Genomic DNA, 17,935 nt, shown 5'->3' on the forward strand with positions numbered 1-17,935 from the left:
GAGGGAAATCCTAACAGGTGACTGATGTAAGACTATGTGGTCACTATTTATAAATAGTCTAGACTTGGTGGCCTTTCTGCTGTGCCAGAGGATGTAAAGGTTCCAGATGACTCTGCACAGTACATGGCCCTAAGCATAAAGGAAGCTTTCCTGAGATGATCCTCTCCCACACTGCCTCCAAAAAAATACCCTCAAACCAGCCTGAGACCTACCCTGTTTGATTGAGAGAAGTGGAAATGTAATTTTAGTTTCTCTCTCTCCTTAAGATTACCAAAGTCTACCCCTGATTCTTATTTGGGTGAAAGTCTACTGATTGCAGAATTTCTTGCCACCTAAATAGTAGACTTAGAGATTGCATTTCCCAAGAAATAGACCCTAATTCTCTGAGATTTATGTGCACTTTTATTCTGGCATTCCCTTGGAATCCATGCCTATGGGCAAGTGAAGGGAAGAGGATTGAGTAGATGAAGAGCTGGGCTTTGGTACCATCACCACAAGGTCTTAGCCAAGCCTACAGGAAGCTCTATATTGCACCCTTCCCAAAGTTGTTAGATGCTGGTTGTCTCCAGAGAGGGTGTAGGACCTTGACTGGTCATACCAGTCATAGTCAAGGCCACACTGGTATGATTAGCTCTTTAGCAGCGGGCAATTCTCAGGCAGAAACTCAGCTGAGAGCTGATAGTAAACAACATTCCTAGCACTTGTTGAGATGAGTACTCTCAGTCTGAAAAGGAGTATCTGGGCAACTCTTCTCAACAGGCACTATATATCTATGCACAGAGTAACTTTTCCAGTCATTTCAACAATCTAAAAGTAGGAAAAATGAAGTTTGCTAACTTTTATTTACAGTCTACAGTGTACTAGTTACTTCAAGCATGAACACTAAGAATAGAGTAACAGCTGTCATTTATTGAGTTCTTATATCTCGTATTATATTAAATTTTTTTTAATGTTGTTCTATTTAACCTCCACATTAATTTATGCTTCTTGGAGAAGGAAATGGCAACCCACTCCAGTATTCTTGCCTGGAAAATCCCATGGACAGAGGAGCCTGGCAGGCTACAAAGAAAATAGGGTCTCAAAGAGTCAGACACGACTAAGTGACTGATTTCACTTAATTTACTCTTTTTATTCTTTCACAAATGAGGAAGCTGAAGCTAGAAAAGTTTAAGTGACTTGACTAAAGTTACACAAACGGAAATGAGAGTGTCAGGATATGAACTCAGTCTTCTTCAAAGTCCTCTCTCTTAACCTCTATTTTCTACCACCTGTCCATCTTGTGTTGCTTTGTTTTATTCTTGTGAAAATCCTAGGATTTACATACCATTTCTATCCCCTTTTGCAGAGAAGAAATTGAGGATCAGGAGATTACACAGCCTTTCTCAAGGTCACATATGATTAGTAACTTAAACAAGGTTCTGTCTAATTCTAAAGCTCTTGTTCTTTCTACTGCCACTGTATTGATTATAGGCAGTTCATCAAAACTTGAGGAGAGGGAAATGGCAACTCACTCCAGTACTCTTGCGTGGAGGGTCCCATGGACCGAGGAGCCTGGTAGGCTACAGTCCATGGGGTCGCTAAGAGTCAGCATGACTGACTTCACTTTCACTTTTCATTTTCATGCATTGGAGAAGGAAATGGTAACCCACTCCAGTATTCTTGCTTGGAGAGTCCCAGGGATGGAGGAGCCTGGTGGCCTGCTGTGTATGGGGTCTCACAGAGTTGGACAGAACTGAAGCGACTTAGCAGCAGCAGCAGCATCAAAACTTGATAAATACTCACTTAACTCAATTATGAATCCTTAAAGAGTAGTCTTTACTTAGCCTTATGAATTTATAAGATTCCATGGAATATTTCCATTTGGAATTGTAAAGTGTGCTAAGAAACAGGCCAGCAGCCAGTTTGTGAGGCTGAAAGAGCCTACATTGACATTATTGTCCAATGTTTTCAAGCAAGTCTATTCAGAGCAATTAAGCAATTTCTATTCATACCAATTCAGGTATTTCCAGAATTAGTCCCATAATTAAGGCAGGGACTATGTTGGATTCATCCCTGTACCCACCTCAGCAAATGCCACATGCTTGGTACCCAGTAAAATTTATTAAAACTGAGAGGGAATATATGAACATAATGAGGACCGATAGTTTTCAGGATTTCATCATCAAGAGTCTCTACAGATGGATAGATAAAGAAGATGTGGTGTGTATTCAATGGAATATGTCATTACTGTTGTTCACTCCGTAAATCTTGTCCGACTGTGATCCCATCGACTGCAGCAAGCCAGGCTTCCCTGTCCTTCACTGTCTCCCAGAGTTTGCTAAAACTCAAGTCCACTGAGTCAGTGATAGAATCCAACCATCTCATCCTCTGTCACCCCCTTCTCCTTCTGCCCTCAGTCTTTCACAGCATCAGGGTCTCTTCTAGTGAGGCAGCATTTTCTTTCAGGTGGCCAAAGTATTCGATATTCAGCTTCTGCATTGGCCCTTCCAGTGAATATTCAGGACTGAATTTCCTTTAGAATTGACTAGTTCGATCTCCATGCAGTCCAAGGAACTCTCAAGAGTCTTTTATAGCACCACAGTTCAAAAGCATCAGTTCTTTGGCACTCAGTCTTCTTTATGTCCAGTTCTCATGTCCACACATGACTACTGGAAAAACCATATCTTTGATGAGACAGACCTTTGTTGGCAAAGCGATGTCTCTACTTTTCAATATACTGTCTAAGCTGGTCATAGCTTTCCTTCCAAGGAGCACGCATCTTTTAATTTCATGGCTGCAGTGAACTTCTGCAGTGATTTTGGAGCCCCCAAAAAGAAAATCTTTCACTGCTTCCACTTTTCCCACTTCTATTTGCCATGAAGTGATGGGACTGGATGGCATGATCTTCCTTTGTAGAATGTTGAGTTTCAAGCCAGCTTTTTCACTTGCCTCTCTCACCCTCATCAAGAGGCTCATTAGCCCCTCTTAACTTTCTGCCATTAGAGTCATATCATCTGCAAATCTGAGGTTGCTGATATTTCTCCTGGCAATCTTGATTCCAGCTTGTGAGTCATCCAGCCCAGCATTTTCAATGATACACTCTGCATAGAAGTTACAAAAGCAGGGTCATAATATTCAGCCTTGATATACTCCTTTCCCAATTTTGAGCAAGTTCATTGTTCCACATCCAGTTCTAACTATTGCTTCTTGACTTTCACACAGACTTCTCAGGAGGCAAGTAAGGGGGTCTGGTATTCCCATCTCTTGAAAAATTTTCCACAGTTTGTTGTGATTCACACAGTCAAAGGCTTTAGCATCGTCAATGAAGCAGAGTAGATGTTTATCTCAAATAATACTGCTTTTTCTATGATCCAATGAATGTTGGCAATTTGACCTCTGGTTCCTCTGCCTTTTCTAAATCCAGCTTGAACATCTGGAAGATCTCAGTTCATGTACTGCTGAAGCCTAACTTGAAGGATTTTGAGAACTACTTTGCTAGCATGTGAAGTGAGAGCAATTGTATAATGGTTTGGACATTCTTTGGCTTTGCCCTTCTTTGAGGTTGGAATGAAAACTGACGTTTTCCAGTTCTGTGGCCACTGCTGAACTGTCCAAATGTGCGGGCATATTGAGTGCAGCACTTTCACAGCATCATCTTTTAGGATTTGAAACAGCTCAACTGGAATTCCATCACCTCCACTAGCTTGCTTCATAGTAATGCTGCCTAAGGTCCGCTTGACTTGACTCCAGGATGTTTGGATCTAAGTGAATGACCACATCATCATGGTTATCCAGGTTATTAAGGCCCTTTTTTATACAATTCTTCTGTGTATTCTTGCCACCTCTTGTTAATCTCTTCTGCTTCTGTTAGGTCCTTTCCATTTCTGTCCTTTTTGATGAAACTAAATACTACTCAGCCATGAAAAAGAATGCAATTTTTGCCATTTGCAACAACTTGGATGGATTTGAAGAGTATTGTGCTAAGTGAGGTAAATAAAACAAAGGAAGACAAATACTGTATGATTTCATTCATATATAAAATCTAAAAAACACAACAAGTTACTGGATGTAATAAAAAAGAAGCAGACTCACAGATATAGAGAACAAACTAGTGGCTACCAGTGGGGAGAAGGAAGGGGAGAGGAGCAATATAGAGGTAGGAAAGGAAGAAGTACAAGCTACTATGTATAATGTAAGCTACAAGGATATATTGTACAACACAGGAAATGTAGCCACTGTTGAATAATAACTATAAATGGATGTTGGGCTTCCCTGGTGGCTCAGTTGATAAATAATCCACCTGCAATGCAGGATATATGTGTTTGACTCCTGGGTTGGGGAGGTTCCCTGGAGAAGGAAATGGAAACTGAATCCAGTATTCTTGCCTGGGAAACCCTGTGGGCAGAGAAGCCTGGAGGGCTACAGTCCAGGGGGTGGCAAGAGTTGGAAATGACTTAGTGACTAAACCACCACCGTAAATGGAGTATAACCTTTAGAAACTGTGAATCACTATATTGTACACCTGTAACTTATATAATATTATACCGCAGCTACACTTCAATTTTAGAAAGTAGTCTTGTATACCATTTCCCCTCACAGAGACCATCTTCTCTTAATAAATGTACATTTTATAAATAATAACATGTCTCCATTGTTAAAATTAAAAGCATACAGAATTCCACTAGAACTTCCAATAAACCACAAATAGTCAATAGTAAATCTGAATTGATAAAAATGATTCTGCCAATAGTAAAGGGCAACATTTCAGTGAATGTGTGTGACCACAGTTCATGGGTGACCAATTTCTTTCGTGGCTTTTGGCATTACTATCTCTGCTATCCTGAGATCCTGGAATCCCAAGACGGGATAGTCCTTGATGTATTTGTTCCAGGCAAAATCAGAAATGGTAAAACTTCCTTTCTGCACCAATTCAGCTGCAGCTTTTTCTTTGCAAATGGAAATCTTTCCAAAGGGGAGAAAGGACAGGCGGGTGCCAATAAATAGAAACTGTAAACTTTGAATAAAGTAAATCTTTTCTGAGCTTTGAGTCCCTGAATTCCCCAAGCATTGGTGCTGAGTGAGGGGCTATGTGGTTCCCAGGAAAAGTCTGTGATGTGAGAACACTTGATCCCACACACAAGTCTTCATTATATGAGATACTACCCTTGAAAGAAAACCCACTGTCTGCCTCCTGGCAATCTAAATCTTGTCAATACACTGAAGTAACTCTTTGTTTAGAGTGTACAAAGCTTTCTTTCTTCCTTCTCTCCTTTAGAAAATCAGCAGACAGAATATTCCCCCGGCAGCTGGGGCTCCATCAGGGCTGACCATGCTCACATTCGTTTTTCTGGTTTATGACTCCTTCTGAAACAGGGACTGGAGTGAACGATGCGCCTGAGGACACGGCACACTTTAGGAACTCTAAACGCCCATCTTCTTGCAGTTTATATGATCTTATTTTAATTGAAAATGGCTTTTTAACGGTTTTCTTCCTTGCCATAATAAAAAAGGGCTCCAGTTGCCATCATCAAAGGAAACGGATGGCATCTTTTGCTTTGATTTAACTGCATTACTTTTTGTTAAACAAACACAAAATCAAATTAAACTAACAAGCTTCCAGGCAAGGGAGGGAGGGGAGATGGTTCCCCTGTCTTCTTGAGGACTTGGAATCTGTCCCTTTGAAAACCGGAAGCAGCTTGGATGGTTAGGGTGAAAGCGAGGGTCACTCAGTCCTCCAATATTCCTGGTGTGATAGCAGCTCATGTGTCCTTCATGCAGGTAACCATCTCTGAGACACACCTGTCTGTCTCAGCTCAGTTCAGTTGCTCAGTTGCGTCTGACTCTTTGTGACCCCATGGACTGTAGCCTACCAGACTCCTCTGTCCATAACATTTTCCAGGCAAGAGTGCTGGAATGGGTTGCCATTTCCTTTTCCAGGGGATCTTCCCGACCCAGGGAATCTGCATAGAAGTAATAAATAGGGTGACAATATTCAGCCTGGACATACTCCTTTTCCTATTTGGAACCAGTCTGTTGTTCCACGTCCAGTTCTAACTGTTGCTTCTTAACCTGCATACAGATTTCTCAGGAGCGAGGTAAGGTGATCTGGTATTCCCATCTCTTCAAGAATTTTCCAGTTTGTTGTGATCCACGTAGTCAAAGGCTTTGGCATATCAATAATGCAGAAGTAGATGTTTTTCTGGAACTCTTTTGCTTTTTCAATGATCCAATAGATATTGGCAGTTTGACCTCTGCCTTTTCTAAACCCAGCCTGAACATCTGGAAGTTTTCAGTTCATATACTGTTGAAGCCTCACTTGGAGAATTGTGAGCATTACTTTGCTAGCGAATGAGATGAGTGCGATTGTGCAGTAGTTCGAACATTCTTTGGTGTTGCCTTTCTTTAGGACTGGAATGAAAACTGACCTTTTGCAGTCCTGTGGCCACTGCTGAGTTTTCCAAATTTGCTGGCATATTGATTGCAGCACTTTCACAGCATCATCTTTTAGGATTTGAAATAGCTCAGCTGGAATTCTATCACTTCCACCAGCTTGGTTTGTAGTGATGCTTCCTAAGGCCTACTTTACTTCGCACTCCAGGGTTTCTGATTCTAGGTGAGTGATCACACCATCGTGGTTATCTGGGTCATTAAAATCTTTTCTGTATAGTTTTTTGGTTTATTCTTGCCATCTCTTCTTATTATCTTCTGCTTCTGTTAGGTTCGTACTGGTTCTGTCCTTTATTGTTCCCATCTTTGCATGAAATGTCTACCTGAGGTTGTTTTGAAGCCCTTTCTGGGATTTAAACTTACAGATGCAAAGGCCTTGCCTTTTATCGCTGTATGATTCAGTGCATGAAATGCCAACCTTTTGGGGAAAGAGTTTATTTTTGTTTCATATTTCTGTTTACATTTTCAAGTGAAATTTCTAAGCTTTTAGAAATGGCCAGATTGACAAGAAATCACACTTTAAAATATGTCCGACTTGATTTTAATTAGTTGGTCCCGGGTGACTCAATTGCCCAGGGAAAGACCTGTTATCATTATTCTAAACTTTGCAGATCAGGGAGGCCTCCATTTCTCAGCAGAAGCTGGGTTTGGGAAAGGCAGTAACAAGGCTCTGACATTTTCATTGTAATCTTTATTTCCAAGAGCATCAGAGAGTTCTGTAAAAATGGTGTGTGTGGGTGTGTGGGTGTGTGTAGGTGTGTGTGTGTTAGTCACTCAGTTGTGTCTGACTCTTTTCAACCCCACGGCCAGTAGCCATCCAAACTCTGTCCATGAAATTATCCAGGCAAGAAACTGGAATGGGTTGCCATTTCCTTTACTTTCTGTAAAAATTAATAATTTAATTCAGAGATTCTATTCATTTCAACAGAAGAAACATTTCATCAAAACTTAAATATATTCTAATACAATTCACTGAAAGATGCGTGTGTTTTATTATCCATAATTGTTCGTTCATAACCACAAAATACAGAAGTATAGAGAATTTAGAAGAGTAGTATATAAAAATTCATTTGTTGTAAAAGTACTATGTATACACATACATACACACACATGCGCACACACACACTTGAATACGAATTTGACATGGATTCCTAACACGTTTAAATCTAATTAAATGATAAGAAATTGAAACGAATAATTTAATAATAAATTGATAGTACATAAAGAAATCTGATTAAGTTTAATTCTAATAAACTTTATCCTTTGAAAGATATTTCTAAAATTAAAACCTATTTATTCAATATGTGTTTCTTGAGTACTTAGTTTATGTCAGGTGCTTTGCTAAGCACCTGGGCTACAACAGAAGGAAACCAGAGAATCTTTGTCCTCAAAGACATTGCTGTCCAATTGGAGAGAGGTATTGATCAAACACATAAATATAATTACAATTTTGTCTAGTGCTTTGAACTATCTCCTGAAAGAGAAGTGAGTTAATTGATCAAGTGAAGAGGCAGGAAAGATAAGGTATTCTTGGTGGAAAAAAAAAAAATGGCAAACTAACAACAATCAAACAGCATTTACAAAATTCCCTGGGGAAAATTAGTCTGGTCAAGATAAGCAGGACTGAGGATGTGTCTGAATTCAGTGGGGGAAGAGTGACAGAAATGAATCCACAAGAACAGCTGGCCATTATTCAGAGCCAATAGAACAGTTAAGAATTTTTATCTTTGTGCTAAAAGCAGCGATTGAAGCACCCTAAATAGGAAGCTCACGTGAATTAATGTCAAGGTCAACACATCGAGGGTTACTGAACTTAGCACCTCCAATTTCTTTATTTTTTCCTTTAAGTCTTTTCAAAATCAGTTCTCAAAGCCAGCACATCAGAAGACCTCTGGCTCCCACATTGCCCCCTTCCTGTTGCTTCCTTGGAGGAAGGTTTTCTGATTCCTATAGACTTGCCTATATCTAAGGAGCCTGCAATCTGTTTGAAGATGCCTTTCCTCAGGAGAGCTCCATATTCCGGAGAAGAGCCGTGAGGCTTCCTGTACCAAATTTTGGTTCTGGATCTGTTCTTTTGCTAACCTAAATTAGAATCTATGATGGGGAAAGTGTACTTTGTTTTTTTCCAATAATTGTGTGCCCCCAAAAAAGCACTTCCAAGGATACTTCCCTCAAGTCTCATCACCAGTCTTGCCCTTTTACACCAGGCCATCTCCCCCACCTGCTTTCTGTCATTATTAGAAAATGGTGAATGTTAGGGGGCAAAAAATCCCCATAGGCTCATTTTTATATCCCCTTGTACTGTGGCTGAATGCTGCTCTCGGAATTCCCTGCTGACTTTCTTCTTTGAGACTGTGGAGCAGAGCATTGCCTTGGTTGTAATTCAGTGAATATTCAATACATTGCCACTTATAGAGAGCTAGGCATTCATCTAAGCACTTTAAATGCACTAACTACTTCAATCCTCATTAATATGCCCACTTGATAGATGGCAACTTGCTTATTATTAATGCTGATGCTGAGACTTGAGCAGAAACAGTCTGGCTCTATGTTTAACACTAGGACTATGATTTTATTTATATTTTTATTTATCTTAAAGTGATGTGATCCTCCTGGTAGTCAGTGAGGTCTTATGAATAAACAGTGTAAATCCACAGTATAAATCAGAATCTATGAAAATGGGAGATTGAGAAAAAGACATTTAAAAGACAGCACTGCAATATCTGCATAGTCACATTTTTCTATGTGACTATAGGAAACCAAAAGAGACTATTCCATAAATAGATCCTGAAATATTAACATGCAGATTCAAAAAGAATTTAGTCATCTCTTCAGGCTGCATACTTTCACTAAGAAACATTTTCATTCATAATATTAGTGAATGCTATTCAAATTTCTGCTAGCAACTTTTTGGTTATAATGGTGGAGCTAATGTGAATAAATGAATGAATGAGTGAATGAGGGCTTTTTAAAATCTCATAGCAATCTGAGAACTTCCTAAGGAAAATTCCTGAGGTCTTGAATACTAGTTTCAGTGTCATTAGGCAGTAGACTTACTATGGAATTAATATTAAATTCTTCTTTGCTTGAGAAAATCAAAGAACTCTACTTTGGACGAAATCAAGACCAAACCTGAGAGCATGTAAGGGGAAGCTCTGATGCCACAGGTCAAAGGAGGCCCCAAACAATCTGGCCAAACACCTTCTTGTTCCTCCCCTTCTCCAGTCACCCCCTCTAGTGCTCCCATATCATGGCACCTACTCTCTCGTCACCTCATCCTTCTTAATCATGCCATCTCTTTCATACCCATATATTTTTAAAAAAACACTTTATTGAGGTCTGATAGACAGATAAAATTGGTATGCATATTTAATGTATATAACTCGATGAGTTTGGAGATAAGTATGTATACCCATGAAACCATCACCATTAAGCCCATAAACATACCCATCCCCTCTCAACATTTCCTCCTGCACCCTTTATTATTTTTATTATTTTTTATGTATATGTGTGGTAAGAGTACTTAACATAGAATCTACCTTCTTAGCAAATTTTAGGATACAGTATTGTTTTGTTAGGAGGGCATTATGCTAAGTGAAATAAGCCAGACATAGAAAGATAAATACTGTATAATCTCATTTCTATGTAGAATCAAAAAATAGTTTCATAGAAGCAGAGAATAGAATGGTGTTTACCATGAGCTGGAGAGGTGGAGAAATGAAGACGTAATGATTAAAATGTACAAAGTTTGAGTTACACAACTAAGTTCCGGTGATCTACTTCAGTCCATGTTCGACTGGATGTGCTGTTCCTTTTTCTTGAAATACTTGGTTTCTTTATCTAAAGAGTCTTGACCAAGCTCAACGTGTCACCTATTTTGTGATGCATTCCTTAAATTCCTCCAAGTGAGATAAATTATTTTACCTACATGCTTCCATAGGCTCCTATGCCCATGTCTGTTGCACCATGTTGTATTATCCTGATTGGTTCACATCCACTTTGCTTGTTGGACTTTGAGACAGCTGGGACCAGGATTTCTAGTTCAATATCTGAGTTCAATAAATGTGCTGTTTTCCTTTTGGGTTCCAGGGATTGTGGTAGGTACAGAGGATCTATTGATGACTACGATATGATTTTTGTTTTTTTGAAAAGGGTGCAAGCACTGATAGAAATAGGCATGAAGTGGAAAATCTGAACGCCATGTGCAATGTGCTTGAGGAGTATAAAGCTTCAAGAAGAGAGCTCTTCACCCAGATTTGAACTGAAAGGATGGAAATACTGCCTCAGCCAAGTCTTGAAGGGCAAGTGGAAGTTAGACCAGGAAGGGTACTGAAGAAGGAACGGTATTTCATACAGATAGAAATCTTGATAAAAAACTGAGGCATGAAACCACAGGATGTGTTTGGGAGAACACACAAGAATTTCAGTATTACCAGAGAACAAATTAGCCCAGAGGCTGAAGAGAGGTGTGTGTGTGGTGAGTGTGTGAGGGAGGCTGCAGGGACTCACCCTGACTGATTCAAAACTGAGTGTATCTTCTAGATGAGAGGAGACTGCAGTTGTTCATGTAGAAGAATAATGCACTCAGTTCTGAGAAAGGTTATTGTGACTGTAGTGTAGCAAAGTCCCAGAAGAAGAGTGTGGGGGCAGGGCTACAGCAATATTTCCTTAGAGAGAGGTGAGAAAGGTTCAAACCCAAAATGCTCTAAGGAGCTGTACCTAGAACACTGTCTTCCGCAGGTACAATATTTCTTTGTTGAATGAATGAATGAAAGTGAGAGTGCCTCAGTCATGATCGATCCTTTGAGACCCCATGGACCATACAGTCCATGGACTTCTTCAGGCCAGAATACTGGAGTGGGTAGCCTTTCCTTCCTCCAGGGGATCTTGCCAACCCAGGGATCGAACCCAGGTCTCCCTCATTGTAGGCAGATTCTTTACCAGGTAAGCCACAAGGGAAGAACAAGAATACTGGAGTGGGTAGCCTATCCCTTCTCCAGTGGATCTTCCTGAACCAGGAATTGAACCTGGGTCTCCTGCATTACAGGCGGATTCTTTACCAAATGAGCTATCAGGGAATTCCAAATAAATGAATGGGTGCTTTTAAAACAGTAAAGTTTAACCAGTTTGCTTTTTCTCTAATTTTTTTAAATTTTATATTGGAGTATAGTTGATTAACAATGTTTTGTTAGTTTCAGGTATATAGCAGCAAACTGATTCAGTTATACATTTGTGTGCTAAGTCTCTTTAGTTGTGTCCTACTGTTTGCTACCCTATGGACTGCGGCTTGCTGGGCTCCTCTGTCCATGGGATTCTCCAGGCAAGAATACTGCAGTGGGCTGCCATGCCCTCCTCCAGGGGATCTTCCTGACCTCGGGGTCAAACCGCTGTCTTCTGTATGTCTCCTGCATTAGCAGATAGGCTCTTTACCACTAGTGCCACCTGGGAAGCCCATGCATATACAAGCATCTATTCTTTTTCAAATTCTTTTCCCATTTAGATTATTAAGTATTGAGCCAAGTTCCCTGTACTATATAGTAGGTCTTTGTTAACCAATTTGTCTTATACAGTGAAAATTATTGCATTGAGGCAATATTTTATTACCACCAGAGTAGGCTTTTCAATTTATTTATCTAATATAAGAATTGATTCTCATGAGGGCAAATAAAAAATGTGCTCTTTTTATGTAAAAAGTACAGGAATAAAGAAACAATATATAAACATATTTAAAGTCTATCTGTGGTATTAAAACTTTATTGAGAAAGAAAGTGAGGAAGGAAAATATTTTAAAAGGTTCTATGGTGGGAAAAGAATTTTAAAAGTTTAAGAAATGCCACTCTAAATAATTATTGTAACTTCAACAGCATTTGTTTGTTTTAATCTAGAACACTGAGTCTTTTTGTTTAACATAAATCTACTTAAGTCCGTCTGAGTATTTGAGATTCAGTTTGGCATTATTGCTTATTTTGTTTTTGGTATCATACTGACTTGAGAAAAGTATATCTGAACAGAAAAAGAAAACTATTCCCATGACTCAGAGAAGTGGCATTTTAAGTGTAAAACTCATTTTACCTGAGGACTACAAGCTATTCCAAAATGATATTTCATCAATCCTCAAAGTAATCTATTTTATAGTGAAACAGAGAAGAGCACTCCTAACATCTCTCCATGGGGATAACAATTAGTTATTCTAAATTCAGGCCCAGGAATATCAATCTTTGCGCAGTAGCAGGCATCTGAGTTGCTGTTTTCATGATGGTCATGGTTCTCAGATGGGAATTTTGTTGCTCAAGAGCCTTCCCTAACCTAGTACCCTAGGGATCTGGCAAACCAGCTACTCGGTTAAAGCTGATACAGAATGGGCGCTGGCCTCAGCATCACTCTTCTACCCACCTCTCACCTCTCAGGGTGAGTGTATCTGCTAAGCAACCATCTTCCCAGGAAATGGACTGGTTTGATACTTTTCCCACAGAGTGTCTGCTTTTTCTGAAATACCAAGGTGATACTGTGTTCACAACAGAGATATGCCATCTGCCCAAGCAAGCCCAGAAGAGAAAGTGATGGAATTCAAACCTGAGTGGCTGCACACACATAGCATCTGTCTCTGAGGAGCTTGGATACCCCTGTGTCTGTTCTTTAGGGACCCACAGTTTTTAATTCAAGATAGAATTCCCTTCAGAAACTGTTGCTCTGAAGACCAACTTCCTCCACCTGCCAGTCTATTTTCTGACGGCAGTAGGTCCATGCTACCCTCTTTTAGCAGCACTCTTTGGGTTCTCCTCCATCTGTATCTAATAGACAAAGGTGAATGCTGGAAAACATGGATCAGAATTTTTAAGGTACTACCCGCAGGATTAATGTAGTCCAAGGCAGTTATTTCAGTTTGTCCTGGATGGGTCAAGTTCGGCTAGATGTGCTTTATGAGATCTGGATAAAGGCACTGTATTACATTCTGTACTTCAACCTCACAAACCAAAAGGAGCATGACTTTCTTTTCTTCTGATCTCATGATACTGTATGCTCCTGATTTTCATCCTGCTTCTATACCTAATTCTCCCTGTTTTAACTGAATCAACTTTTCTGCCCATGTAGCTGATATTCAGATTTTCTCTTCTCGTCCTTCTCTATACAATCTTCCCAGGTAATTTTATCCACTCTCATAGCTCTTTTATTTTTATGTGATGGTCCTTGACCAGCTCTATGTCCTGAATGTTAGACCTGTATTTAATCAATTGAATCTCAATTCATGTGTCCCAAAGTCACCTCAGAATTAACAGGTCTCGGAATGAACTTAGTACATCCACTGGGAAACCTTCAATCCTAGCCTTCCAAAATTAGTAGATGATGCTCACCTGCCAGAATACTGCTAGAAATCTAGGCATCATTCATGGCCTCTTTCTTTATCTCCATCATATCCAATCCCACACCAGTCAAATGTTGTCCTTTTATCTCCGTGTGTGTGTGTGTGTGTGTGTTTAGTCACTTCAGTCATGTTCAACTCTTCGCAACCCCATGGACTATAGACCACCAGGCTCCTCTGTCCATGGGATGCTCCAGGCAAGTGTACTGGTGTGGGTTTCCATTTCCCCCTCCAGGGGATCTTCCTCACCCAGGGGGTCAAACCCTCAGCTCCTGTGTCTCCTGCATTGGCAGGTGAATTTTTTACCACTAGTGCCACCTTTTCTCCTTAGTTCCCTTCAAATATATTTATTGTGGCCACTGCAACGTAAGTTCCCATTATCTCTGGTCTAGATTCCTTCCACAGCTCTCTGGTTGTTAGCTGTGATCCTAGTCTTGCTTTCTTCTCTTCATTTATTCACACTGAAGGCAAATGACACTCTCTGAATCACAAATCTAAGCATATTATTTCCCTGGTTGACAGCTTTAAGTCGATTTCCATTCTGAAAACCTTCTGTCTTCTGGTCCCTTCTGATTTCTCCAGAACTTTGAGGCTTTCTTAAATTTTATAGCTTCTTTGAGATTCTTAATTTCATCATGATCTCTCCACACACACCTCTGTATCTTTCCTTCTCTCTCCATCGAGGAATTTAACGTTCACATGGGCTTCCTCATTCTTCCATTGTTATTGCACTGCTACCTCTAAGACCTCGGTTCGTTTATGCCTTTCTCAACCTCCCTTCCTGCCTGCTTAAGTCATAGTGGTTTCTCTTCAATGTGCTATCATAGGATATTGCATCCTTATTAATAGCTGGATCTGTCTGTCCAAATGCCCTACTTCAGAGCACACCATACCCCTGTTAATGAATGTAGAAATGCTATTTTCTCTGTCTGAAAACATACCACATCATCCTCCATCCCCCATTCCCACCCTCACCCAGCTAAGTCTTCCTAATCTCTCAACATTCAGGGAGTGCTCTTCTGAAAACTTTTCCCTGATTTTGCAAATGAGGCTAGGTGACTCTCTCCACTGTGCTCTCCAGGTGATGAATCATCTTTTGTAATTAAGTCAGATCACAGCACTGTTCTGCTCAAGATCTTCCAAAGACTCCCCATTTCACTCACAGTAACACTCAGAACCCTTGTAACAGCCTACAGTGCCATATAGCATCTGCCCCCCTCTTTCCTTATTATTCCTCTAACTTCATCTTTCAATGGTCTCCTCTTTCTTTTACCAAGTTTATGCCTGCTACCCATTTAAGGCTATGGCAGCAGCTGAAATGCTTTCCCTGGCTATCTACATGACTAACTCCCTTGTCTCCTTCAAACCCTTGCACAAATATCCCCTTGTCAATGCACCTGTGTAAGCACCCTATTTTAAGTTGCAATCTGCTCCACTCCTCTCTATCTGCACACTTCAAATCTTCCCTTTTTTGCTGCATTTTAGTAGTGCTTCTTCCTTCCTATCAAATGATGTAATTAATTTATGATTATTATTCATGGTTTGTCTTTCCTTATTAGACTCTAAGCTCCTCATAGGTGGATATTTTTATCTGCTATGCTCACTCAAGTTTTTCAAGTGGCTTCAGTGGTGTCTGGAATAGGAGAGGTGATCAGTAAATAAGTTTAAAGTATGAGCCCTGATTGTACTATATTAAAATTGTCTTCCTTGTCCATCTGTCTACCACCAAACTATGCACTCTTTAAATGCAGGGAGTTTCACTAGTATGTCTATTTATAATATCTAGCACATTTCCTGAAAATAGTGGGTTTGTAATAAATGTTTGCTAAGTGCATGTACTCATCCTTGACCTCACTAACCCATAGTTCTCCAGGGTTTGCAATCACACCATACCAAACTAGAAAATGAGTGCAAGAATGTTGCTTTCTTAGTGGAGAAATTTCACTATAAATTCTCATGGCATCTGAGATCTCCAAAGATGGAGTCGAACATTGGCTGATATAGTGACTACAGTCAGCCCTCCATATGCTTAGGTTCCATATCCACAAAAATCGATCCTGGGTTGGTTGAATTCATGAATGCAGACACCATGGATAAAAAGGACTGACTTTACAACTTCATTTTATGTAAGACACTTGAGCTTTCACAGACTTTGTTATCTATGGGAATTTCTAGAACCAATTCCTCATGGATTCCAAAGTGTTAGTCTCTCAGTCTTGTCCAACTCTTTGTGATCCCATGGACTCCAGCCCACCAGGCTCCTCTGTCCATGGAATTCTCCAGCAAGAACACTGGAGTGGGTAGCCATTTCCTCCTCCAGGGGATCTTCCCAACCCAAGGATTGAATCCACGTCTCCTGCATTGCAGGCAGACTCTTTACCATCTAAGCCACCCTCCAAGGATGACTGTATTTCTCCCGCAAGTCACTTAAGAGGGTAAGAATTTACCATCATCCATTTGGGTTTTTTTTTCTCCGTTATGTATCTGTAATTGGGGCATTTATTTTAGTAAGTTAGAAAACTAAAGAAAGTCCTGGGGATTGCAAGCTTGAAAAACTATATCTTTCCTTCTGTAACATCTCTTTTTCTTTCCTTCCTCAGAGCTCTTCCTGCCATGATGCAGTGGGTCCGCACACAGAAGCCAGGAGAGAGTGGCATCAATATTGTCACTGCCGACTTTGTAGAGCTTGGTGATTTCATCAGCACTGTCATAAAGCTCAACTATGTCTTTGATGAAGGGGAAGCCAACACTTGATGGTACTGTTTGGAGTATCAGTGAATAAGAAGGAGAAGATTCATTGTATTAGATGTATTATCTATAAACACTCTGATCTTCCTATTCCACTGAGTTTCTGAAGGGATAAGGGCTGAAAGTGGGTGGGAAAGGGGGAAACCATTTCTTCAGTGATTATTATCATACTCTTCATTACTATAAATATTTCATTTCCCATTTGATAAGCAAAACCTACTTCTAGTGTTAGGGATTAAAAAAAGACTAGTAAATTTTGTTTTTCAGAATTAGTCTTTGTAACTTATGGGTGTTTACTTGATTGTGTTTCTGATTTCAACTTAGGGCTCCAACACTTTCCTCCAAATGAAACTTTCTGCTCCCTCTCTCGCTCGCTCTTTTTAATCTGATGCTGTATGGGACTTAAAAGTAATTGAATGCCCAGCATAATGTGTATTACATTGTTGTACTGAAATTTACTTGTTTTGTAGGATTTGGTATAATATTCTGTAGCCTGCAGTCTTGCTAACTTTTGGTCATAGATAATATGCATCAAATTGATTTCCCTGCATCAGTAATACTGGAGGCCATAATCAGTAAATTTTGTGTCATCTAAAAACAATAGTGTTTCACAGTATTTCTATTGAAGGCAGCTATAAATATAGAATAAAAAACTTTCGTGGAAGAACAATTAGTGCCAACTCCGTATTGAAAAATGGAGGTGGTGAGGAGATGGATATCACTTTAATTCTGATATCTCCTAAATATTGTCTTGAAAATGCCCAGTAAATGAAAAATTATGTGTGTTAAAATCAGAAAAATTCTGTTGGACCTAGAGATGATCATATTGAATAAAATAAGAAAGAGAAGGACAAATAGCATTTGATATCTCTTATATGTGGAATAAAAAAAAAGATACAAATGAACTTAAACAGAAAAAGGTGCACAGACTTAGGGATTGTATTTATGGTTACAGGGGGAAGGGTGGGGACAGGAGAGATAGATTGGGAGTTTGGGATCAACATGTACACACCACTATATTTAAAATAAAATGACTTTCCATGAAAAAGTAAATAAAAGTAAAATTATAAAATAAAAAATTTAATTAAAACAATAGAATCAGAAAACTCTGAAAAGAACACTTACAAAAGTTCTTCTAACAATTAACTTGACTAAAAAAATTAAAATAAGAAAAGAAAGAAAGAAGTGAAAGGTTCTGCAAGCTTTCCTACCAAATTAAGATTTCCCAACATGTCATTCTACATCCCAAATTTTGAGGAACATATTCTGAGAAGCTTCAATTTGAGTTTTTTTAAATAAAGTTGAGGAAAAAGGAAGGGTCACAGAATGAATGAGAACAATATCTTTGAAACTATGACTGTGACCTCTCCAGGATCCATCAAGCATCTTCAGGAGATTCTT

At 39.5% G+C, this 17,935-nt stretch overlaps 1 protein-coding gene across 1 annotated transcript in view; it reads left to right on the forward strand.

The window, feature by feature from the left end:
* Nucleotides 1-17,613, forward strand: part of PLCXD3 (phosphatidylinositol specific phospholipase C X domain containing 3) — a 186,149-nt gene extending 168,536 nt beyond the window's left edge. Inside the window, exon 3 of the mRNA XM_069556450.1 lies at nt 16,387-17,613. Within this exon, the coding sequence (XP_069412551.1) occupies nt 16,387-16,540 (154 nt within the window). The 3' untranslated portion in view covers nt 16,541-17,613. The remainder of the gene's footprint in view (nt 1-16,386) is intronic.
* Nucleotides 17,614-17,935: the final 322 nt, after the last annotated feature.

This window comes from Ovis canadensis, chromosome 16 (genome assembly GCF_042477335.2).
Source record: "Ovis canadensis isolate MfBH-ARS-UI-01 breed Bighorn chromosome 16, ARS-UI_OviCan_v2, whole genome shotgun sequence".
Classification (NCBI taxonomy): Eukaryota; Metazoa; Chordata; class Mammalia; order Artiodactyla; family Bovidae; genus Ovis; species Ovis canadensis.